General features: G+C 37.9%; 1 protein-coding gene across 10 annotated transcripts in view; it reads left to right on the top strand.

Annotated features, from left to right (window-relative positions):
• TASP1 (taspase 1) overlaps positions 1–27,373 on the top strand; it is a 250,470-nt gene that overhangs the window by 160,234 nt on the left and 62,863 nt on the right. For 7 of the 10 annotated variants that reach the window (XM_019752062.3, XM_019752055.3, XM_074318352.2 and 4 more), the window contains one exon: positions 8,442–8,510. The exons of the other annotated variants lie outside the window; for them this stretch is intronic. In XM_019752062.3, coding sequence (XP_019607621.1) covers positions 8,442–8,510 — 69 coding nt within the window. The remainder of the gene's footprint in view (positions 1–8,441; positions 8,511–27,373) is intronic. 10 annotated transcript variants of the gene reach the window in all.

Genomic DNA, 27,373 nt, shown 5'->3' with positions numbered 1-27,373 from the left:
AAAATAAGACTTCACTTATTCCTTTTGTAATGCTCTTTCTTCCTTTATGTAGATCTGAGCTTCTGGCTTATATCAATTTCCTTCTCTCTGAAGAATTTTTTTTAACCTTTCTTACAAGGCAGGTCTACTGGCAACAAATTCCCTCAATGTTTGTCTGAAAAAGTCTTTATTTCTCCTTCACTTTTGAAAGATGATTTTTGCAGGCTACGGAATTCAAGTTTGGTGTGTGTGTGTGTGTGTTTTTTCTCGACACTTTCAATATTTCATTCTACTCTCTTCTTGCTTCCATTGTTTCTGTGAAGTGGGATGTCATTCTTATCTTTGCTTCTCTATGGGTAAGGTGTTTTTTTCCTCTGGGCTTTTCCAAGATTTTTTTCTTTATCTTCGATTTTCTTCAATTTGAATATGATTTGCCTAGGAGTAGTTTGGGGGCATTTATCTTTCTCAGTATTTTCTGAGCTTCCTAGATCTGTGGTTTGATGTCTGACATTAATTTTTGCACGCCTCATTGCTCTTCCAGTTTTAGAAGTTTCTACTGAGATATTCTCAAGCTCAGAAATTCTTTTCTCAGCCATGTTCAGTCACATCAAGGCATTGTTCATTTCTATTACAGCGTTTTTGATCTCTAGCATTTCTTTTTTATTCTTTCTTAGAATTCTCAGTGCTCTGCTTGCATTAGCTATCTTTTCTTACATGTTATATATCTACTTGTTCATTAGTCCTTAGTGTATTAATTATAGTTGTTTTTTTTCCACATATGGTACCTTTTTCCTGCTTTTATTTACTTATTTATTTTTAACTTTCTTTTATTAGTTTCAAGTGCACAAAGCAATGTAATAATTAGACATTTATCATTTATATCCCTCACAGAGTGACAACCCCCCTCCCCCCATCCACTACTCCTCTGACATTGCACACAGCCATTACATTTCCACTGTCTCTATTCCTAATGCTGTACTCCACTTCTTGTAACTATATATACATATATATATATATAAACTTGTAGTTGACATTCATTATTGTTCAGCTTCAGCTTCAGGTGTACAGTGCAGTGATCACGTATCCACATCATCCGTGAGGTGGTTTTAAATTTCCTGTCTAATAATTCCTACATCATTGTCATATAATATTCTGATGTTTGCTCTCTCTTCAAATTGTGCTTTTTTGCCTTTTAGTATACCTTGTAATGTTTTTCTTTTCTTTTTTTAAAGATATTTTATTGGGGAAGGGGAACAGGACTTTATTGGGGAAAGTGTGTACTTCCAGGAGTTTTTTCCAAGTCAAGTTGTTGTCCTTTCAGTCTTAGTTGTGGAGGACGCAGCTCAGCTCCAGGTCCAGTTGCCGTTTTCTAGTTGCAGGGGGCACAGCCCACCATCCCTTGTGGGAGTCAAACTGGCAACCTTGTGGTTGAGAGGACACGCTCCAACCAACTGAGCCATCCAGGAGCTCAGCGGCAGCTCAGCTCAAGGTGCCATGTTCAATCTTAGTTGCAGGGGTGGAGCCCACCATCCCTTGTGGGACTAGAGGAGTTGAACCGGCATCCTTGTGGTTGAGAGCCCACTGACCCATGTGGAAATCGAACCGGCAGCCCTTGGAGTCAGGAGCATGGAGCTCTAACCGCCTGAGCCACCCAGCTAGCTCCTTTAATGTTTTTCTTGGTAGCTGCACATGATGTACTAGGTAAAAGGAACAGAGGTAAGTAGGTCTAGTAATATACTGGTAAGGTATGGGGTGGAGGAAACATTCTATATTCCAGTGATTAGATCTGATTTAGTTTCTGCTCTGATAAGTTGTGACTTTGAGCTGTGAACTTCGCAAGTGCCCCTCCCCATGTGGAAGGTTAGAGCTGGCTGGAGTTGAGTATTTCCTGATGAGGTTAAGTTCTGATAAAACCCCAGCAGGTTAGGCTCTGGTAAAATAGTTCCTCTTGAGGGCAGGCTTTGTTAACAAGAAGGGAATGCTCTGTCATATTTTAAAGTGGTTCTCTGTTCCCCTCCCCTGCTGGAAGCAGGAGGGAGTGTTTCTCCAGTGTTCACTGTTAGATCCTGGTAGATTTTCAGGAGGTAAAGCTCACAAAAGTGTGCCACCCTGTCCTTCCTGCCTGGAGGTTTAAACTCACAGATTTGCCCACATTGAGACTCCAGCAGTTCTTCAGTAACAGTTCTGGTTTCCCCACCCAGCACTGGTTCCTGTGGAGGTTTCTGCTCTGGTAAGTTGTGATTTTCTGTATCTGACTGTCTTTCTCTCCAATTCTGAGGGCAGTTATTTACCTGGTGGCCTCATTTCTCTGACAGATATAAGAAGAGTTGATTTTTGAATTTGTTCCCCTTTTTATGTCTTGCAATGGCGACCGCCAAGCTCCTTACATGAACCGGAAATGAGAAGTCCCCTCCACACTCTTTTCCAATGATCATTATCAAATGTTTAAACATATCCGAAATCATGGATTAAAAAAATGGTTTCCAGTTTTATTTCATCTTTTCTTGATGAGTGAGTTTGGCCAAATATAACTTTGCCTTTTGTATTAATTTGGGAATTACCTGCTCATAGCTTTTGACAATTTTTCTGTTATACTTCTTGGGTGATTTTGTTTTAATTGACATTCAGCTTTTATTAATGGTAAAATTACCTTAAATGAGAGATTCTAAAATGGCATAGCAGTAACCATCTGTGCAGAATTTTGAAATAACCCTGTCTCTTCTGGTGGTATGTTTGATATCTATGACCTTCTGCATGAATAAGAGCTTTTTTAAAAGTAATTTTATACTTATGAGAAAATCATTCATTTTTATGTATTTTTTCCTAAAGTCATCAGTGACTTATTAAAATAAAGATTTTCCTTTTTTTGCAATTTGAAACATACTCTGAAATTCTTAAATATAAAGATCTTTAAAAATCTACTTTTGATAAATGAGACTTTAATGTGATAGAATGACTAGAGTAAAATTGAAAGACATTTTGAAGATTGAACTGTTTTTGTTTCCATTTGCATTACCATTATGCCAAGATCCAGAGCTTTGGTTTGACTTAATATAGGAAGCATAAAAGAAAGTAACCAATTCATGCATTTTTTTTTAAAAAACAACAACACTGTTTGTGTAACATAGAAAACCCATAAAAATGGGTACTGTAAAAATAGTGCCTTAATAATACTTCATGCTAACCAGCTGATTATAGACTGAATGCTTAGTTAAGTAGGGAAAAGAAATAGGTTTCCTTTTTAGTTGTACTTTGTGATTACACACACACACACACACACACACACACACACACACACAGACCTTACAGTGCTTCAGATGTGACTTCCTATTCTCATGGTTATTTTTGAACAAACTTGGTTTCATGAATTATTCTTTTTTCATGCAAACTGTGGCTGCATGTGTGGTACGTGAACTTCAGGGTGGCATTATAGTGTCCTGCCCAGTTCTCAACAAGTAACGTCACAGAACTTTTTTCAGTTGGTTCTGCTCACTACTAAATACGAGGTGTGATCAAAAAATACACTGAATGTTTAAATTTAAAAAATTATTACAGTAAAATACACGTTAACCTTAATCCCCCACAAAATACTCCCCTTCACTTAGAACACACTTATCCCATCATTCTTGCCACTTTCTGAAGCAGTTCTGGAAGTCCTCTTTTGTGAGTGTCTTTACTTCATCCCCCATCATGACAACACTCTGTGTCACATATCACTTCTGGTACGGCAATTTCTGTCAAATAAAAACATTATGGTGTGTCCTGATCCACCTTATTCACCAGATCTGGCACCGTGTAACTTCTGGCTCTTTCCCAAAGTCAAAATGACCATGAAAGGAAAACATTTTGAATCGATTCTGGACATGGAGGCAGCCATGACAGCACAAAAATACACTCATGAAAAAGGGCTTCAGAACTGCTAACCGCTTTAGAAAGTGGCAAGAATGACGGGATAAGTGTGTTCGAAGCGAGGGGGAGTATTTTGAGGGGGATTAATGGCAATGTGTCTTTTACTGTAATATATTTTTGAATTTTTGAATTTTATTTACCTATAGGTGTTAAATAACTTTTTAAAAAAAAATTTGAACATTCACCGTATTTTTTTTTATCATACTTCGTATAATGGCTGATAAATATGTTATCTATAAAAAACAAATGCCCCTTTTCTAAGCTTAGTTATTAGTATTATCAACCTACAGTCTGTGTGACTATTGTTCAAAAATTTTATGTGGTGTGTAGGATTTAAAAAAGTAGTTTTGCTCGATATCCTTTTATTTTATTCTTTTGGGGAATACTCTTACACTATCATTGACATCATAGGTTTATTGTCAAATACATAATGCCATCAACAACTGAGGTTAAAGGGAGTTCACTCTTGTGATTTTATGCTCAATTGAGAAGTTGTATTCAATAAATATTTTATTTTAATGACCAAATATTTAACTAAAACTCCAATAATTCATGAGTGTTAGACATCATAGGAAGAACAAAAGTACATTGTCATTACCCATTTTAACCTCTTATCTGAAATTATCAATTATGTTTCATGAATTTCTTTATAGTTTAGAAAAATTAAAAAAATATACTGTCCTCTTCTCCAGTGCATTTTTGGATTTTTATAAGACTTTTCTCCATATTCTTTATGAATATTTCTCTTACTCAAATACAAATATTTTTCTTTGTACCTCTCTGGGGCTCGAGGGTCTCTTAAGAGAATTTATTCTTTTTTATCTATTAAAAAGTCAAACATGTTTCTCCTTCATTGTTATAAAAACTGGGATATTCACCCTATTGTACTCACATGTCCAAATTGCAAAAATAAGGAAAACAATAAATTAAACATCTTCTAAAGCATTATTTGTTACTAATTCTTGGGTCCTGGGCTTTTATACTTTCAGAATTTTTTTTACCATCTTTTTGTTTAACAAATATTGAAATTTTACAAATTTCAATAACAAATATTGAAAGCCATGTGTGTACTTTGCTGGCTACTGTGAGAAATTCGCAGATAAATAAAGCAAAACAGCCTTGATATTGAGGAACCTGCATTCTAGGAGAAGAAAAAAGGCAAATGAATAATAAAATGTAAGCTGCAGTAGGTATCATATTAAAGTGCAGGAAATACAAGCACTTTCATTCCTGGCTATTTTGTGAAATGGAGATCCTGGAACCTCCTGATTGCAAATAACCTGATAATGCTGGATAAAATACTAATAGGAAAAATCACACTTTCAAATAAATGGGTTAAGAACTTATTAGGTAGTCCTAGATACTCGTATGTACATGTGTAGCAGATAGCATGCGTAGGAACGTTTATAATATTGTTTTTCTTAACAGCGTGAAATGGACTGAATTCTAATGTTCATCAACAGGAGAAAACCATATGGTAGTGAAAATGAATGCATTACAGTTACGTACATTAGTATGGATGAACCTTAGAAGTCATAATACTAAGAAAAAATACAGTTTGCAATGGACTGTAGTCAGCTACCATTAATATAACTTTGCAAAACCAAACACTATTTAATTATACATGTATGTATGGTAAAACTATAAAGGATAACAAGAAGTATTGAAAAGTAATTCAGGGTAGTGGTTTCTGTCGGGGAAGGAGAACCTGGGTATTCTGAATAGTACTGGTAGTGTTGAACTGCTCTAATTGTTGAGTGGATTAATGGATATTTATTCTACTAATATGATTGATAAATTGTCACATATGTTCTTTTTATGTTTTATGAAAAACTTCATAATTAAACTCTTAATATGATAAAGTAGGAAAGACTGAGTTCAGAAGAAGCAGAGGAAGAGGTGTCATATCTGGTACACCAAAGATAGTGTCATGAATGAGGTGCCTTCAGGAGGGAAATCTTGGAATTGTTTTGTGAACAGCAAATGATCTGATTGTCAAGTGGACAGAATATGTTAAGGAGAGTGGTGTAATTACAAGTGAAAAGACACAAAACAAAAATTGAACTTAATGTAATGAAGAGCCACACTAGGCTTCGGCAATAGAGTGTTGTGCTAGTGGGATAGATTGGATGAGGAAGACCCTGTAGATGAATCTATTATACCTATTTGAAGGTGGTGGCAATTAGAGAAGCAGATTTAGTTTTAATAGGAAGAGTCAGGTACCAGAGACTCTTAAAGACAATCTCTGGGGCTTGATGGTTGATGGAGTGTGACAGATGCAGTGAAAGAGGCATTAAAAAAATGGTTTTTTGATTCTGATGGACTTGAAATTGCATGCCAATAAAGAGATTGTGAGAATGTCATGTGCAGAACATTGGACATGCAGGTAGATTGATTTTGGGATTGATTTTGGCTAGAGGTAAAGAAGACAGTCAGATATATGGGGCTGGAGCTTGAAAGGGAAGTTGGACTTTGGGCTCGTCCTCATCGTTTACGGTGTCTCCTACAGAATGGATGATCCAGCTGAGGAGGCCCGAGCTGCTTGCGTGACGTATCTTCAAAGAGGTCTTTCCTAACCACCCTACCTACAATTGTTACTCCTTTTCCTGCCCTCCTATTCTGGTTTATGTTTCTTGTTACCACTTATTGATTTAATTCTATACATATTTATTATTGTCTACCTCCCTCCAGCAGGGCATAAACTTTGACTGTTATTTCCTGCTCATTGTTACATTCCCAGCAGCTAGAACAGTTTTTAGCAAATAAAATATTTCTAGAATGAATTGAGAGTAGAGCTAAAGGTGGCAACCTTAGAGGATGTCTGCCTTTGGGATGGGTGGAAAGAGCATCCTGTGAAGAAGATAGAAAAGGGAAGGAGAATAGATGCAACCAAGGAGGACGCTGATCTGGAAACCAGTGACAGGAGGAATTGTTTTGACATAACTAAAGAATTTCCATGTGTTTAGAAATGTAGAAGAATATCAAGATAAAGCTTTTGGGTTTAGGCATTAAGAGGGTATATATTCAAGTTTGTGCAGAGGCAGAGTGAAAAAGGAACTCCACTGAGCAGCTGGGAAAGAAAGAGGACCAGAAATGATGAAGAAGGTCTTTGAGCTAAGGTCTTTGGTGAGAAGCTAGATGGTTTAGAGTTTGATAGATGACTGGCAATCACAACTTTGCATTTAAACTGTGTACTCATACACAAACTTATTGAAGAATAATACGGTACTGCTGATATTTTTTCTTCTTTAATTGGAGTACATCTTATAGAGGGTCACAAACTTGCAAAATAAATCGTATTTTTCTTTCCACATGACATAAGATAATTATGTAGAACCCCAGAATATTTTTAAGTGTGTAGAAGTTTTACAAATCAGAATAAATTTGAGTGGGTGGAATGGGGACAAAAGGAAAAAAAAGGAAAGATAGCAAGTGGCTACAAGCATGACAATAATTTTAGAAATGAATGTGGTTTTCTAAGGGCCTTCCAGAATATTTTTTAGGACGCTAATGTCAAAATTGAATACTTTTTGCTTGTCTCTTTCTGGGGAGTTGTTGTGGTGAGCTCTGCAATACCTCATAGAGTGGTGGTTTTTCTGTTTTTTTGTTTGTTTGTTTTGTTGTTTTTTAATAGAAGTTTAAGAAATAATCATATATATTAAAACAAGATGCAGAAAACTTGTGCAAGAAGGCTAGGAGGTTAGATAATAGGAAGAGTGATTAGTTAGGTAATATTCAGTGGAATTGTTGAAAGAAGTAAAAGTTTGAGACATTGTTTTTTTCTTTGGCTAGAATTGATGGTTAAATATGACATTTATTGGCCCAAGCAATCATCATTTGAAAATAAATAGTTCATCTGCTTGTTAAATTGAGTAATACCTAAATTTGATTTTTCAGTCATGTTGAGTGTAAGAAACAGAATCATCACAATTTCCAGGATACTCAGAAGTTGCCGTCTATGACATGGCTGATGCATTGTTCCTAAAGGTGAATCTTGGGATAAAACTGGGTCAGCTTGTTTCCAGCAGCTTCAATCATTTTTCAGTTCTTCCTCTCTTCCTACAAATAAGAAGAAAGAAAAGCTTGTTATTGTATTAAATTACTAACAAAATTGATCAGGAGCAGACTAACAAGATGAGCTTATCAGAATAAATAGAAATGGGTAGCCAGCAACAGAAGTAACTTTCTAGGGCTTTGTGCATTCACAGCTGAAGTTGGTTTTCTTCCTGTGGTCTAGGTTTCCTGTTTACACAAGAGCTCTAGCCTTCTCCTTGAGCCTGGAAATCCTGTATATTTTGGACATTTGGAGCTTTTTAAATAGCTGAAGATGATTGTGTCAACCGCAGATGTGGTACTTTTGGGAACAAAGAAAAGACCATTTAAATTACCTATCAGATTTTGATAACTGGAAATAATTTGGTAATATTATTTGGTTGGAAAGCAAATAATAAGCACAGTTCTAAAAAAGGGAAAAAACAAAAACAACTCTGTAAACAGTGTCATGTTACTTTAAAAAGAACCATAGTTTACTTGCTGGTCTATTTGATTTTTAGGGACCATGGACTTGATTATAAAGGTTGGTGCCATCACAGAATTGGGAGCTGCTGAGCTATTCACAATAGGTACTTTATTTTGAATTTTATGTTAAAAGATGTTTATGAAGTATTAGGATGTAATTAAAACCACACAAGGAATTTGTTTTGTCCCATGTAGAAAAAAAAAAAGAAAAAGAAAGATCTTTGTTTCCATATTAGCAATTTTTTTTTTCTCCTAAGGGTACTGATTAGGTGATCAAAAAGCCTTTTTGTCTGTTCCTTTAGTTTGTGAGCATGTGGAGAAAACCACTAATATTAGTTACAGTAAACTCAGAGCACATAATTATAATGTTGCAAGAAGGAAAGGAAAATTAAATCATATGAAGCTGAAGGCTGAGTTGTACAGTATATTGAATGATTAGTTTGAATAGGGCTTAAGTTACACTTGGTGGATGTGGGTAAATAAATAAATCCATAATTATTATAATGCTCATAATAGATTTTAGAGTTGTTTTTATGGTTGTAAAGTTGCTTCCCATCATTGTAACCTCAGTTTTTTTTCGGCCATCAGACATTTGATAGTAACTGATTTTTGCATCTGTGAAGACCATATATTCATGAGGGAAAAATAGAGTGTATATAAACAACATAATTCTTAACCTTTTATGAGTGTGGTAAAACCCAGTCCATTCATTAGCATTAATCGTGGGCAACTTATGCTGAGCGCTCTCGCATACTCATCTGAGGCTCAGGGACATTGATGATTTTCTGCTATTTTACCTCGCTTCTGGGTTGATTTTCAGTTTCAAATTGGGTAAGCTCAGAGTATCTTCTTTGTTTGTTTGTTTTAAGTAACAGATTTTATTCATTTAAAAGAGTTAAATAAGTAGCAGTCTTCACTTACTTGAATTTGTGATAAGAAATTCTGTAATTATTTGGGGGGTCTAAATTTTGAATGTATTTGCTATACATCTATGTGTGTGTCGCATGCGTGCATTTTAGAAGTTTTTTTAAAGCTAAAAATAATCCTGCCTGTCTTTCTTCCCTTCTTTCCTTTTCTTTCTGTAAAATATAATGTTCAGAAGAGCTTCTTGTTATATTCTGTAACAATTTAGATACAAAGATGCAAAACAAGTGGCTATTTTATACATATAGAAACCTGTATTTAAAGAATCCAGCCCAAATACCAGTTGACTGACAATCAATAAAAATGATATAGGTGAAAATTAACTCCCTTTGGTTGAATGATTTTGAAGCAACAGCACTTTAAACACAAGCATTTGGGAGTGATTAGCCTTTGATTAAAAAAAAAACAACACACAAGTTTTAAGACAATTGGAGAAATTTTACTAGGTTAAATGATAATTAATGCTTGTTTACAAATATTACTAATTAATAGTCTTATTGATTAGAATTGTTATTAATAGTCTTTAGAGATGATAATATTATTGTGGTTAGGTAAGAGAGTGACCTTATTCTTAGGAAATGTCTTCTGCGTTATTTAGGATGAAGGATTATGATATTTTAAACTGACATTCAAATGGCTCAGAAAAAAGTACGTGTGTAATGCTTTTGTAATGTAAGCAGATGATGACTCTACAGGTAATTGACTTTCCGTAGGAAAGTTTATGATAAAGTAGCAAATCTTTGGGATTTTACTCAAGTTATAACAAAACTGTTTACCATTTAACAAAGCTGAGGCAAAAGAACTGGTTCGTAGATCCTGAGAAATTAATTAAAATTATAAAATAGTTCATTAAACACATAAAAACATATTTAAGGAGAAATGTACAGAAAGTAAATGTTTGTAGTTTTTGGATGTGCATTTATTTGGCAGGAGAGTTACATTTTAATAGGGAGGTACATAAATATGTGACTTACAGGTTAATTTTTTTATTTTTGGATTTATGAAAAGCCCTCAATATTTTTTTTCACTTCTCACCTCATGCAGTTAATCCATAATATTGTCACATTTGAAAATATTCTTAATATTAAATCAGACAATAATGAATATAAACTGTCAGAGGTCGTACTTCATTACCTGTACATGCTAACTTTTGCACCCTATCAGAGTACTTGTGTCACATACTGTGGGCTGGCTTGTCCAGTAGTCATTCTCAATCTGCTGTGCCCTTACAAGCCTCTATTACATGGACTGTAAAAACTGATATTCACATTTTAAGACTTCCTTCCAGCTAGGAATAGCCATACAATATGGGACAATGAGACATAAGCAAGAATCTGTTTGAAGATTTCTGCGAGAGCCTTTGTTTTCTTGATAAAAAGAGCTGGCATACCCCTCTCCCCTTCTTCCTATCTTGAATATGAATGTGATTCCTGGGGTGAGAGCAGTCATCTTGTCGCCATGAGGGAATGGACAGCAGACTACAGAAATCGTAGCCTTGACACTATAGACCTGCTGCCACAAATGGAAAAGCCCCTTTCTTCCAGACTACATACTTGTTAGGTGGGGACAGTAAACTCCAATTCATTTGAGTCATAGTAGGTCTGGGTTTCTGTTAGTTGTTGCTGACCACACTCTTAAATTGTTCCTTGTATATTCTCAGTGAGTATTTGCGAAATGGTAAATGTGTTAAAGATCTGGCCACTCATTTATTTTCAAACCGTGTGTGTGTGTATTTGTCTTTGTGTGGGTTGTGTGTGTGTACACCTGCATACATATGTGTATGTATATGTACATACATTAATGGAGGGGATGCTCTTGTTTGAATACTTAATTATTCACCTCAGCCCCTGTAGGTTTCTGCTAATATTATAGAACCGTGGTTTGCTCAAATATAGAATGGCCATGTGCTTCATGGTCCCCACCATGAAGTTGCTAGGGAAGGGCAGGGTGACTGTTGTATTCCATCTACTATCCTCTGTTAACACAGCTATTGTGTTAGACTGTTAACTTGCAGTTGATTATTCTGGCACCCAAGTGCATCAACCTCTGTGCTTGATTATTAGAGCTCTGTATCACTTGGTGGTATGTTTGTCCTTCCGTAAGGTTTGTGCTATATTATACTATTAGTTTATTAATTATTTGGTACGAAGGTAATATATTCACATGGTACAAGATTCAAAAGATACTGAAGGATAAACAGGGAGAAGTCTCTCTCACACTCTGTCCTTCAGCCAGCCCAGCTCCTCTTTTTAGAGACAGCCAAGGTAATGAGTTTCTTTGTATTCATCAAGAGCTAGTCCATGAATTTATGGGTGGTGTGGGACGTGTGGTCCTTTCTTGCCTTTTTTTTTTTTTTTAAGTGTGTTTTCCCAGGACCCATCAGCTCCAAGTCAAATAGTTCTTTCAATCTAGTTGTGGAGGGCGCACCTCACAGTGGCCCATGTGGGGATTGAACCAGAAACCTTGTTGTTAAGAGCACCGCGCTCTAACCAACTGAGCCATCTGGCCGCCCCCTTTCTTGCTTTTTGCATTAGTGGTAGCGATCTATCTACCAATCCTTCACTTTGCTTTTTTCACTGATATGTTTAAGAAATCCTATCTGAATTAATCAATAAAGAGTTTCTTTATTCTTCTTAACAACTACATAGTATTCCTTTGTATGAATGTATTATAATTTTATTATCCATTCTCCTTTTAGTACACAGACATTTAGGTTGTTTCTATTGCATACAGATGCCACAGAAAATGACCACGTATATGTCAATTCATACAAGTCATTTAAAGTGGAAAACAATATGTATATGGTTACTTTAAAATTTTTTTGTTTTGCTTCTTGAAGATCAGCAGAATAAGGAGGTAAGACTAGAACAGGGATGGGTTAGAATGAGGCAAGTCATTTTTGAGGAGAACGTTATGGGCCTATTAGTAGTTCCAGGAAGGTGGTGTACTTCCTTTCTTGTCTAGGAAGATTTTGATTGGAGGCCTCTTACGGAGTTTATCATAGTAACAGATGTTTTAAAGATTTTATAGGTTTAGATGAGGTAGGAAAGAATCTCTTTCCTATTTGCTTTTATATCAGTTGTATTTATTCACTTACTATTTTAATAGCTCTACCTAATTATGCTTTATACTTTTATACTTTTTGTACTTTATGCTTTTCAAAGATTTTTCAAATATGCTTCTTAAGTCCCTCTTTTAATACTTAAAGCTAATGTTGGATGAGTCATCTTTTGGTAAATGATTGGAAAACTCAGAACCAAAGGTCATGTATCACCCTAGAGACCTACATCTAATTAGTCAGAGAGCTAAGCCTACAACTCACATATCTTAATTTCCTAAGGTAGGTATAAAAAAACGTTGTGTGTGTATGTGTGTGCACACACTTCAACATTCTTCTCCCCATGTCTTCTGGTATCAGAGCCCTTTTTTACTGGGAGGAATCATTCAGACCCCTTCTGGGTGGGACTAGCCCATTTCCAAACCACAGGGGTGAGCATGTGACCTAGTCTAAGCCAATTGGAATCCTTCTGGCTATAGTGGTTGGTTCAGGTGTGAGCAGGAAACCCAAGTGAGGCTCCTCAGAATCCTCCCTTTGGGCTTTTCTGCCAAAGCTGTGTGGAGGAACCATCTCTTCCTGCTTGGGTTGTGAATGGTAGGATGACTTAGGGCTATCAGCAGTGTGGGTCCTACCGTGTCTGAAACTAGATAAAATACCCAGAATCCCCAGTTATTTCAGCGTGGCAAATTATCTTCTTTGGATAAAAACAGGGCTTGTCTAATTGACATACTGTCTTCTTTGCATGGAATAAGCATATCGTGTCTTACTCTGTCATTGAGAGGGGAGTGACATTTGAGAAAGTGCTGAAATGGAAATCACAGATCAGTTGAAGTTTCTATTCTGCAATTGCTGGCTTTTAGGATCTGGGATGATTTCTCTCTTTAAAAGCTATTTATAGTGGCTTAACCAAAGATCTACTTTCTCTCTCTAAGAGCCACTTCTCACGACTTAACCGGAGATTAATTTTGACTTTCGTATTAAAACATCCAGAGGACCTGTGCACCAGCTCGGGAGTGTCTTTAACCTTCCTGTCTTCTCCTTTCCTCCTACTCTGCTCCCTGTAGGGTGTGGCTCTCACCCTAAACTCTCATCCTGGGCTTCACATTTGCATTTCAAACAGGAAGAGAAGAATGAATGAGTAAAGAGCAAAAGGAATGTGTGTGTCACCTGTCAATCTTCTTTAAAGGACTTTTTAAAAAGCCCCTCCAAGTGACTTCTCTTTGTGTCTTGTTGGCCAGAACTGTGTCCCATGGTCACCTCTAGCCATAGAGAAGCTGAGTAATGTAGTTTCTTAGTTGAACACATTGCTGTCCCCTCAACAAAATTGGGCTTCTTTTAGTTAGAAAGAAAAAGAATGGATACAAGGTAAGCATTTTCTGTCTGCCACAGGGATTGGATTAGATGATCCTTGGTATAGATAGCACTTTCCAGTTCTAAAAGTTATGTACTCTGTTTAATAAATTCTGGGAGAATTGATGATTAAGGCTTTAATGCTCAGTGCAGCAGAATAACCTAGATCAAGCTTTGTCAAACTATGGTCCAAAGGTCAAATCCTGCTACCCACCTGATTTTTGTAAATAAAATCTTATTAAAACGCAGTCACACTCATTTGTTTCCATACGGTCTATCACTGCTTTTGTGTTACAGTGGCAGAGTTGACTAGTTGTGACATCGACTGGATGGCCTGAAAAGATAAAAATATTTACTGTCTGGTCTTTTACAAAAGAAACCCTAGATGATCAAGAAGAGCCCTTCCATTTTGGTGGTTCCAAAAACATGCATTGATTCATTCATTCAATAAGTATTTTACCATATACCACATTTCTGGCTTTAGATCAGCACTGGGGGTATAGCAATGAATAAAACAAAGTCATGTCCTCATGGAACTTATATTTTATCAAGTCAGGCAGACAATAAATAAGTAAAACTTACAGTCTATCATATTATAATAAGAGCTACAGAGAGAAATGAAGTAGGAAAGAGGGATAGTAAGTGCAGGAGAGGAGCTTGCAGTGTTTGAGCATGGTCAGGGAAGGCCTCCCTTAGAAAGTGACATTTGAACAAAAATCCAAAGGTGAGGGGCAGAAGCATGTGGCCAGTGGAGGGAAGAACATTCCAGAAAAGCATGTGCAAAGGAGGTAGCAGTGTGTCTGGAGAGGTTGAGGGATAGCAGGGAGACCAATGTAGATGGAGCAGAGTGAGCAAGGAGGAGAGGATGGTTAGGGATGAGCTCAACTTGGTGATAAGGGCCATCATGTAGGGATAAGGACTTACAAGCCATTGTAAGATGGGAGCCATGAAGAATCTTGAGAAGAATAACGTGATCTGACTTACTTGGTCGTTCTGGCTATAGTGCTGACAATAGACTATGGGTGGGGGTAGGGGTGGGGGCAAGAGTGGACACTGGGAGACCAGTCTGGATGCTATTAGGCTTTATTAGTGGCTTGGACTTGGGTGATGGTGGTCCAAGAAGGGAAAGAATTGGATTCTGGGTAGTTTCTGAAAGTAGAGCTAACATGATTTGCTAATCAATTGATATAGAGTGAGAGAGTCAAAGATGACTTGGTGTTTGGCCTGGGCAACTGAAAGAATGATGGATCATGGACTTCAGCCCACTTAAGGACTAAAGTGAGGACTTGAGTGGAGCGAGGGAAACGTTGACAAATTGTGAGACTGGGTACGAGAGGGTGTGCACTGGAAGGATAGGGGTAGTAGTCAGGGAGATGCTTGTAAGCGAGATCTGTGGAGGAGACAGTAGTGGGTAATCACAAGGACTAGGGTATGATAAAGGGAGTGAATGGCTGACATAGAGGAGAGGACAAGCTTCTTGGGAGAGAAGAGGTCAAGGAATTGAGAGGTCAGAGAGCTGGAAGTATAATCTCCATACCATGAAATCACTAGGAATTATGGCAGCGCAGATGTCAGAGAAGCAATGATCCAGGAGCTTAAATCTTTGAGGAATGATAGGGAGTGACCTCTGGGGGTCAGTAGATGAACTGCCACACGGACAAGTCTGATGATAGGAAACTCAAATCTGATTAAGGGCGTGTGGGAGATATTGCCCCACTTCCAGGCATGACATGAATATTTTATTGTTTCCACAGAGTTCATTTACATTAGCATACATTTTAAACCTCATGTACCCCTAATAAGTGTAGAAATGCACAATTAAAATAGAGAAAAATGCACAATTCTCAGAACCCACAAGCACTAACATTGTATGTTGGCAACTCGACCTGCGCATCCCCAAATCTGCTGTTTTTTTGCTGAGCTGTGGCATTAACTGACACGAGCATGAAGCAGCCACAAGGCTCAGGAGTTCTGGAAGGGAGCCCAGCCGAATGGGTACAGAATGTGAATGATTCTTCTTTTCTTTAGCCCAGAAATTAAGCATAAACTTAATATGAAATGAAATATTTCAATTACTAGCACCACCCCGCTTTCCTTTTATGTTGTTGTTCACCATCAAAATAACATTTTTTCACTCAACTGCATAGATCTTGCTTTCATTGAAAATGGCTCTAAAATATGTGCTCTTGTTTCAGATGTTTTGGATTGACTGGTATTTCTAACGTTAACCTTTTTGATTGCACACTAGATTAAGTTTTTGTGCACCAACGACTGGGCTATATTTAGTTGTCTCTCTCGGTGGAGATGCATAATTGAAAACGCGCAAACAGAAACATCCCTCTATCCCCTCTTCAAATTTAGAATTTTTTTATGAGTCTCACAGCAGTGCTTCACTTGATTTCTATGTTTCTGACAATTTTGTGTGTGGAATTGTCAGAATTATCTTTAGTAATTATCTCTTTCTGGGAGACAGGTCGAAAATAGACTTTACTTATATGGAATTCCCCAAATTCTTAGAGTGACATTTCAATGTTTATCTCAGCTTATTAAAATAAAAACTCTCTTTATGAAATTCTGCATATGTATCTGGATACATTTGCAAATCTGTAGCTAGAGTTCAGAGAATTCTTAAGAGTGACATTTCAGCTTTATTTATCCCAGGTATTAGTGTCTATTTATAAAGTTGTGATAGTTTACTACATTCATCTATATGTATATATACAGAAAATGTATGTAATATATTTTTACTTAATTTTAGATTAAACCCTTCAAGTAGATCTACAATATGGTTTTGTGGTTTTATTGTTTTTCCTTTACAAAAATTGTATAAAATAAGAGTTGTTTTTGAGCATAAAGGGTTATTATTAATTGATTTGTAATTTCCTAAAGCTTCCTAGTATATGTACACATTCTGTTTTTCAGATTTTATTTACTTGAATGATGGGATTTTTTATAATCTATATAACTCACAGAATCTCATTGCCAACCTATATCCCTCTTCTCATATGTTATAGACAGAAAGATAAATTTTCCTTGTAGGTTATATTGCACGTGTTTTCCTGCTAGGTACTCACTTTTGGTTTCCTCATTACAAGGTTTTTAATTTTATTTTATTACTTTTTCCTTAGAGTTTCTAGAGTTTGGTGGTCTACTGCCCATCCTTCTGTAAATCAAAATAATGGTAACTGACATATCAATTTGGTCTTTCAGTGCCATTGATGTCATATTAATTCCAGTAGAGATACTTTTACAAATGGAAATGAAGGAAAGGAGTTAAAAATTTTTGATTACCTTTGTTTTCTTTTTAGTTGTTCTGTAATGAACAAGGTCTCATTCTCTAATAATGTTTTCAAAATTTTTAAAAGTCATGGCTCTCATTTTTGCCTCTGCCTATCAGCTAGTCTTTAAGATATTTATGATTTACCTCTTCAGTTCCTTTTTTTTTTTTTGGTTTTATTTATTACACATAGTAAACGACTACCCACAGCCCAAGGCTTTTAGGCATATGAAGACTGTAAAAATCCACAATTAAATCAAATAAGGGAGCTAAAATTCCACAATGAAAGTGGAAAAAAAGTTCAGGGCTTTATTTAGTAAAGAATGACAAGCTGAAAAATAGGTCCTACCCAGCACCCTAAGGTTAACAAATTATAGCTCTACTGAATTAGGACAGGGAGGGAATTCCAGAGATGAACAAGACCATGATGGACTGACAGAGGGAAGGAAGTTGTAGCCTTGAACTAGGGAAAGAATTTCACAGTAAATAGTAGACTTCTCTGTGCCCAGGATTCTCCGATAATTGTCCTAGAGGCACTGAAGCCAATTTTACGTGAGGACATGTAAGTAACTTGATTGAAGTGACTGGTTGAGGTTAGTGACCCCTTGCACACATCCTGGTGTGGCACATGGCCTTCCTGATGGAGAGCAGTGACTCTAATGCTCTTCGTGGTAGAGCACCTGCCTTCAGGCCCCAGTGGAATCTCTTCTTGTCCCACTTCTACTCTAAGCAGCATCTGCTACAGCATGTAGTCAGCATGATGGGGATGGGGATGGTCCATTCAGCCACGCTGGGCCACCTCAGGCCCAGGGGAAGGGAGTCCATCCAGAGCAGAGGAGGGTCTCTCTCCACACTCACTGAGGACCTCTCACACAGCTACCACAGAAGCCTCCTCAGCAGTCTTCCTGCTGCTTCTCTTGACATCTACTCCCAACCCCATCTCTTCTCCACATATCAGCCTGTTCCATTTCCTTTTCTATCCCTTTGATAGTCTTCCACTGTAAAGAGAATGAAATACAGGCATTACCTTATGGTTTCTGTGATCCCTGTCACTTCCCTTGCTCATTATGCTGGCCTCTGTGGTCTTCTTGTTTTTCTAAATTCTCAAGTTCTTTCACACCTCAGGGTGTTGGCATGTCTTGCTTTCTCCACCTGGAATATTCCTCTTTCCAATCTTCATATGGTTTCTTTCTTCTTTTAGTCAAAATTGAAATGCTAGCTGCTCAGAAAGGCCTGTGAACAGTGAGTTCTGCCTGCCATTATTCATCTCCATCTCAGTCCCTCATTTGTTTCCTCTGTGCAACTGTCACAATTGTAAATAATACATGTGTATTAGCCTGTTTGGCCATCTCTCCCAACATACTGTAACTTCTCTATGAGCTAGGACCAAATATGTCTTGTTACCATTGTAATCTGAGCACCCAGAATAGCATGTAATTAATACTCAAATAGTTACAGAATAAATGAGGAAAAGTAACAGTGATATCCACACACTGTTATACAAGTTCAGACAATTAAGTTTTTCTGAACTCATCCTAGAAAAAGTGCTACATACCTCATTGCTGAAAATCACTACAGTCACCTTCAAAGTACTACCCTTGTGAAGCTCTGCACTGATGCCAGCGCCTAGTCCACCCTTCAAGGCAATTTTGGAACTCTTTTTCTGGAATGGACATCAGAACTATTGTAATATTATCGTTGATGTCCTGAATGTCATCAAAATGTCTCCCTTTTGGGCCAGCCTGGTGGCTCAGGTGGTTAGAGCTCTGTGCTCCTAACTCCGAAGGCTTCCGGTTCGATTCCCACAGGGGCCAGTGGGCTCTCAACCACAAGGTTGCTGGTTCAACTCCTCGAGTCCCGCAAGGGATGGTGGGCTCCACCCCCTGCAACTAAGATTGAACACAGTACCTTGAGCTGAGCTTCCTCCCAGATGGCTCAGTTGGTTGGACCTCCGGCTGTCAACCACAAGGTTGCCAGTTCGATTCCTCAACTCCTGCAGAGGGATGGTGGGCAGCGCCCCCTGCAACTAGCAGTGGCAACTGGACCTGGAGCTGAGCTGCGCCCTCCACAACTAAGATTGAAAGGACAACAACTTGACTTGGAAAAATGTCTCCCTTTCAATATTTCCTTTATCTTTGCATGAAGAAAGAAGTTGTTGGGGGCCAGATCAGGTGAGTAGGGAGGGTGTTCCAATATAGTTATTTTTTTACTGGCTAAAAACTCCCTCATAGGCAGTGCCATGTGAGCTGGTGCATTGTGGTGCAAGAGCCATGAATTGTTGGCGAGAAGTTCGGGTTGTCTAACTTTTTCATGCAGTCTTTTCAGCACTTCCAAATAGTAAACTTGGTTAGCTGTTTGTCCAGTTGGTACAAATTCATAATGCATAATCCCTCTGATATCAAAAAAGGTCAGCAGCATCATTTTGACTTTTGATTTGGACTGACGGAACTTTTTTGGTCCTGGAGAATTGGCTGACTTCCATTGTGCAATTTGACACTTTGTGTCAAGGTCATATTGGTACACCCATGTTTCATCACCAGCGATAACATGGCTCCAAACTTCGTCTTGCCTCTCCACAAGGTCTTGACACACTTTGACTCTTTGATTTTATTCATCGGTGACCATTTTTGCACACATCTGTCTCATGCCAAGATTTTCTGTTAAGGTTTTCCTGTTTCTCTATCGATGTTTACTTGGTCTGCTATGCTTCTCATAGTCCCCCGAGGATTTTTACGCACAATTTGACAAATTTTTGCAATGTTTTCGTCAGTTCTGCTCATTACCGGTAGCCCTGACCTCTTTTCATCAGTGACGCATTCTTTCCCCTCAGAAAAACATTTAATCCATTTGTACACTGCCGTTTTCTTCATGGCATTATCCCCATAATCTTGGACTAACATGTCCCTGATTTCACTTTCACTCTTACCAAGTTTAACAAGAAATTTAGTGTTTTTTGTTGCTCTGATTCAAGCTCAGAAAATGGCGATGGCACACAAAAACACACGACAATAATGAACACCACTCAGCAAGACACTGAACACAGCTGTGAGACACTGATACACCAAGGTTATGAAACTTTACTGAGCTGTTTGTACAGTGCTGCCAGTTTAAGTGCACGGTGGCAAGTTCACGAAGCTAATTGTCAGACCTTCACAGATGATGGGTTACCTTTTTGTTGCACCCCCTCCACTTTAAGTGTTAGTCTTTTTTATTTCCCTTAACCCAATTTATGTGTGTGACCCCAGCAGAAAGTCAAGAACTCACTATGGGAGCTCTTGGTCTAGCAGTGCTTGCTTGATGTTTTGAAACAAAACTATTGTTGGAGCTCTGTTAGAAAGTTAAGTCCCTAGTTAATATGACCATTGTCATCAACTTTTTAAACAACTTTTAAAACAACTTTTTTAAACAAAAGATCTTGGAAATGGTACCATCTTCTTGACTTTCTGGATCACCGATTGCCATCTTTTATAGCTGTCATCTCTTTCTTCTCTTCTGCTACAAGATCTTTCAGGTCTTTTTCTTCTTCTGTTTTTCCCATTTTAGCAAGCCGACCAGTTCTGGACCACTGTTTCCTTGCCATTTCCCTCTGATCTTTTTGATTTTGTCAGTTTGATTTGTTGCTTATGTCGTTTCTACTGCTGCAGAGTCATCATAGACATTCGCTACACCATTGTCCCTTGGATCTCCAGACTCTGTCCTGTCCTTTCTTTTCTTAGCTCTTCTCATTAATCCTTAACTTCTTGATTGAACAAAAACTGCCCTCTAGGCCCAAACCCAGTTGTCTTTTCCCGTTGTTGCTGCCCTGAACATCATGCCTCCACACTCCACAGCCAACCAGCCTTTTAGCCCTTGTCTAGGTCCAGCTCATCCAGCAGATGTTAAGTACCTGCCATATTCTGAGCACTGTGTACTCTTCTTCATGACCTTTCACAAGGCTTACCTTGTGCAAATAGACAAGATCTGTGACTGCTCATTCTAGTGCTTGCTTGGTATAACCCACTGTCCGAGGGCAGATTTTTCCCTTTGTTCCACCCTGAAGCCATTCCCTAATAAAGTGAGTTTGCCCTTATTAAGTTCTAAAACACTTAACACAATACTTACTATTGGGCTATTTATTCATTCATCTAACAAATATTTATTGATCACCTGTTATCAGTGAGAGTGTCCGACACTATTCTAGGTGGTGGGTGGTGAACAAGGTGACAAAATGTTGTAGTTGTCCATACATTCTAGTGGACACATGCACATATTTATAGTATGTGAATAATTATATATATATATATATATATATATACACACACACACACACACACACACACACACACACACACACACACACAGAGGGTGCCAAAAAATGTATACAAGTGGACACTTTGGTTATCGTTGCTCAAGCAGTGGTTCACCGTAATCAGAAGTGTCTGGACGCTGATGGTAACCACTTTGAGCACCTCTTGTAATTGCAGAAGTCATATGTGACTTATATTCATCCTTTGTTATCAGTATATATTATTACAATTTTAATACAGTTTTCCTTTCTTAAAATGTGTGTACTTTTTTTGGGCACCTTCTGTGAATGTATGTGTGTGTTTGTATGTGTGTGTAATTGTACGCTGTTCTATAACTTTTATCTAAGTAAATTTTGTCTCACAAACAGGGTTATAGGTTTTTCAGAAACTTTTTTTTGGGTATGGTATTTGCATACCACATTGCTTGGGAGAATGCTGAGTACAGAACAGGTATTCAGTAAGTCCAGTGACTTCATTAAAAATAGAATACATAGAGTACATTTAAGTGACATACAATGCCCCACATATTATTGCATTAACACATTGTCTAATTGCAGTCTAGCCCTTTGTACAAATATGCTCCTGCATTAATGGGTGCCTCCCTGTTATGGGTTCAGGGTATGTTTACTCACTATATTATGGATATTATACATCTTCATTTAAAGTTCACATTGTAAACAGTGCAGTGTTTCTAGACCTAGAGTTGTAATTTCAAGCACTGATAGATAATATTGCTAGTATACAGTTATAATAATTTAACTACATACCCTCTCAATACAATAACAAATGTAAAAAATATTGACTCATTCAGAAATTTGACAGGAACCACAATATCAGCAGTCACCATTTGCTAAGGAAAAATGCACTCCTGTGTGTCTCCTCTACTCTCAGTATTTCACTTCTGATACTTCTGGTCCCCAAATGTGTGTGTGGGGGGTTTCCCCACACCAAGCAGTTCTCTGAGTCTCCAGATACCAGTTGGGTGTGCTACAATTTAACTCAGTTCTGACATTGTTTATCTGGAGATAACATCAGATTATGCAGGTTAAGGACCCAGTTCCACGAGGCTGTCTCCACTCCAGGCGTTAATCACCCGACCAGGTTGCCACCTGTTTTTCTGACCCAAAGCTATAAATTGGAGGTTTTCATGACCCTCTTCTTGAGTTCAATTAATTTGCTAGAGTGGCTCACAGAACTCAGGAAAACAGTTTACTTACTGGATTACTGGTTTGTTAACAAAAATGTGTAATTCAGGAACAGCCAGATGGAGGAGATACATAGGGCAAGGTATGTGGGAAAGGGCTTGGAGTTTCCACGCCCTCTCTGGGCGTCCCTCTGCTCTCCCAGCACCTCCGTGTGCTCATCAACCCAGAAGCTCTTCGAACACTGTCCTTTTGCGTTTTTATTAAGGCTTCATTACATAGGCATGATTGACTAAATCATTGGCCACTGGTGATTAATTAAACCTCTAATCCTTCTCCCTGCCCTGAGGTCTAAGGTGGGGGCTGCAAGTTCTTACCCACATGTCTGATTTTCTTGGCAATAAGCTCCTATCCTTAGGTTAAGTGGGGCTTTCCAAAAGTCACCTCATTTACATAAACTTAGTTGTAGTTGAAAGGCACTTGTTATGAATAATAAAAGATACCCATTTTATTTTTATTGCTTTGGAGCTATTTTAGGAACTGGGAACAAAACTAAATATAACAAAAGAAGCCTCTAGCTCTCTTAGGAAATTACAAGGGCTTTAGGCGCTGTGTGCCAGGAACTGTGGATTAGGACCAAAATACAGATTTCTTATTATATCACACCAGTATACCACTTTATTAGGCTTTCTAGATAGAGAGTATGTGATGCTGTTTCGCCACAATAAGAGCTTTATTTATTTATTTATTTACTTGAAAGCAAAGTAGTTGCTACGTTACACTGACTCTAAGTTTGCATTAAAAGCATGATTGAAATCCTCAGTGACATGTGCTTCTGCACAGTCCGTGAGCAGGCTCTGACTTTACAGAGGAAAAGTGAAAAAAGTTTGTTCATAGAGCAAAATGGCATATGTGAGGAAACAACTCAGAGAACAGAAACTCATTAGCAGCAATGAGCAGCTCAAAACAATGAGCAGCAACAGATGAGTTGATAATGTTCCTTAAGGTGTGGTGATGTCCTTTGCGGGTCTTTGTGCAGTGATCGGTGAAGACAGTGCAGTGCGCTGTCAGGTGCTCGCCTGCATTATTTGATCACTGTGACTTTGTTTATCAAGTTGAGAAAAAAATACCAGCACTGTCCTGAAGCAAGTGACACTGCTCATGAACACTGATACCTTGGACTGTATTGTAAATACCATGAACTATTCAGCACAAATGGAATCTAGGATTCAATGAGCCATAACTTTATTCACCCAGAATTTTTATTTTTATGTTTCAAACACTTTTGCATACTTATGATTGATTAGTTGACCTGAAAATCTACTAATCCAGAGTGTTGTCATCTCACTCACAGACAACTTGCCATCCAAACCCCCTTAAAACTGAGGGTTTTTTGCTTTGTTTTGTTTTTGTCCTGTTTTGTGGGAGTAGGCTGAAGGTTCCTGAGACTGCTTCTCTTGACTTAGAAATATTATCCATAATGAATCAGATGATCACAGAGTGAATCAGATAAGATGGGTCACAAGCATAAGTACTGATCACAAAGAAAAAAAATTATTGTTTTTCATATTAAGTTTACATTTTAGAAGACATTCTATAAAGATACTTATTTGATTCTTTTAAACTATACATAGGTGTGCTTGCAAATTTTAAGGGTACCATGTCACATTTCCTTGTCTAAAAATCCACATGGCCCCAGCATTTAGAGGTGTCAAGAATACAATAGTACCTGGGTTTTCGAATGTCTCCATTGACGAACATTTTGGTTTATGAACGCCGTAAACCCAGAAGTAAATGCTTCGGTTTTCGAACACAACTCAGAAGTCGAACATGTCACACGGCTTCTGCTGAGTGCAAGATCCTGAGGCCTACCTGTCAGCTGTTTTTGAACGTTTCAGAACTCATGGATTACGTTAAAAAACTGAGGTACCATTGTATAACTCACTCCGTCTTTAGGCTTTCCTGGGAAAAAGTCAGGGCAGCCTGACTTTTAAGCAAAATCACAATTAATTTTATTAAATTATATTTTTATGAAAATTCCAGTGAGGGTGAGAGGCAAGAATACAAATGAAGCCAATTTTTAAGACCATATGGAAATATCACGTGAAACTAACAAAGAATATTGTGAAAATAATGAATAATTAGAGGACATTGGCCCAATTAGATAGAATATATTGTAAAGCTGTAATAATTAAAGCCATTTGGTATTAGTGGGAATAGTTTCATCAATGGAACAGGATAATCTAGGTATAAATGGAAATACATAGGGGGATATAAGATGCATTTCTAACCAGTGGGTAAGAGTTGAATTTTCCAACAGATTTATGTTAGGCAATTTGCTGACCATTTAGGAAAACAAATTATAAAGCAGGGTCTCCACTGTAGTCCTTACACCAGAGTTAAATCCTGACGGACTGAAGTTTTAAGTATAAAATCTGAAATTATAAAAGTACTAACAGAAAACATGAACAATTTACTGTCATAATTTTGGATTACAGAAGGCCTTTCCAGTAAAACTTCCACCACAGAAACCATAAAGGCAAACCCCGACTAATAAATTTGACCACATAAGCATTAAAAACTTACCTATTACCAAAAAACAGATATGAACAAAATCAAAAGATATATGACAAATAGGGGAAAATATTTGCAACATATCTAAGGACTTACTGACTTAGTCTGTAAAGAGTTTAGCAAATTAGTAAGAAAAAAACCCAGAATCCAGTAGAGAAATGGATAACGGAAGTTTTCATTTTGGGGTTATGTTTGATTGATTTGACAGAAACCCAGCTATAGAGCCTTAACAAAATGAGGGCTTTACTTTTCTCGTATAAGAAGCCTGAAAGCAGTCCAAAGCTGGCAGAGTGGCGCCACAGTGTGTCAGGGGTCTAGCCTGTCCTTCTGTTTGTCAATCTGTTAGTGGGTGGCTTTATGCTTTATAGCCACAAGACGGCTGTTTCACCGCCAGGTACTACATCTGAGGCAACCAGCAGCGGCCAATAAGAAGCATGTTGGTCAAGTTTACCCTTTAACAAGCTCTGCTAGAAACTCTGCCACTTGGCCTTCCAGCTGCAAAGGAGTTTGGGAAGCTGGGCACATGTCTGCCATAAACAAAATACAGGTTTGTTTGGAAGGAAGGAAGGGAGAATGAATAATGGGTAGGCAACCAGTTTTGTATGCCACAACTATCAAGGCAACTCGCAGATAAAGAAATACAAATAGCTCGTCAGCATATAGATATTTAACTTTACTCATAATTTTAAAAATATAAATCAAGACAACAGTGTGATACAGTTTTTCACATATCAGATTAGTAATAATCAACACATTTGGTAATACCCAATTTTGGTAAGGTTATGGGAGAATAGGCACTGTCAAACACGACTATTTCTCGTGGGTGTAAATCTTTTTAGAAGACAGTTTGGGAATCTGTACCAAATAATTTAAATGGGCATGCTGATTGATTCATCAACTATACACTTAGAAATACATACTGTAGATATATTCATGTGTGTATGAAAAATAAATGTACCCAGATGTTGACCATAGTATTACTTACAATGGCAAAAACCAAAACAAGAAGCAGTCTAAATGTCCATTACTAGTTAAAGATGTGATGGCATGTATGTCCAAGAGTATACTCATTGTTAAAAAGAATGAGCTAAATTTGTGTTTGCTGAAATGGAAGGCTCTCCAAGTCATATTATTGAATTTAAAAGGCTAGAATAATTTGTATAACATCGTCCAACCGAGTGAAAAATTATAAAAGGATGTGCGTTTAAGTATGGATTATTTCAGAAAGAATATACACAGAAGCCTTGATGGTATTCACTTCTATAGAATGGTACTGATAAGACAGATACTTTCATTGTATATTATTTTTGTTCTTTTTGAGTATTTAGTACCTGCATGTGTGGTTTCCATAGTACATTTTTAAAAAGAACAATAGTGAATATACCTTTTGTCAGAGGATAGTCAGGGGAGTTACCAACCCAGTAGGGACACCAGCCATTGGCAATCAGCTGAGTACTTGCCCTTCCTTTTCTTTTTTCTTTTACTATAAATTTTACTGGGGAATAGTGTACCTCTCCAGGCAATCAGCTCCAAGTCGGTGTCCTTCACTCTAGTTGTGGAGGGCGCAGCCCAGCTCCAAGTCCAGTCGCTGTTTTCAATCTTTAGTTGCAAGAGGGCACAGCATGTGGGAATCGAACTGGCAACCTTGCTGCCGAGAGCTCGCGCTCCAACCAAGTGAGCCATCCGGCTGCCCCTCTGGACGCTCAGCGACAGCTCGTTGTCTTCAATCTAGTTGTGGAGGGCGCAGCCCACTGGCCCATGTGGGAATCAAACCGGCAACCCTGTTGTTCAGAGCTCGTGCTCTGACCAGCTGAGGCACCCGGCTGCCCTCCCTAGCCCTTCCTTTTCTTCATGTAAAATGAGGAATACCGTTTCTGGTTGTTAGGTCTGATTATATACGGGAATATGTTTCTTTACTATGCTGGAAACTTTGTTGCTCCAAGACCCCAATGTCTGTATTGCTGTTCTCTCATTTCCTTGGATTTTTCTCCCTAAATGTCACCTTCATCAGAGAAGCTGTCTATCTCTGATTAAAATACTACTGTTTCCCTCCATACCCACCATTCCCCTGTATCTCCTTTATGCTTGCTTGATTTCCCTTTCTAGCGCTGAGTGTATCTGCTTATTGTCATACATGACTTGGTGTCTTTGTCCATTTGGGCTGCTTTAACAAAACATAATACCACAGACTGTTTGGCTTGTAAACAACAGAAATTTATTTCTCTCAGTTCTGGAGTCAGGAAGTTTAAGATCAGGGTGCCAGTGTTGTCAGGTGAGAGCCCTCTTCTGTTGCAGACTTCTCATTGTAACCTCACATGGCAGAAAAGGGAAAGGGAGCTTTCTTGGGCCTTTTTTA

This window comes from Rhinolophus sinicus, chromosome 13 (assembly GCF_057876585.1).
Source record: "Rhinolophus sinicus isolate RSI-liver-muscle chromosome 13, RSI-T2T, whole genome shotgun sequence".
NCBI classification, from domain to species: Eukaryota; Metazoa; Chordata; class Mammalia; order Chiroptera; family Rhinolophidae; genus Rhinolophus; species Rhinolophus sinicus.
This window is presented reverse-complemented; position numbering and strand designations above follow the sequence as displayed.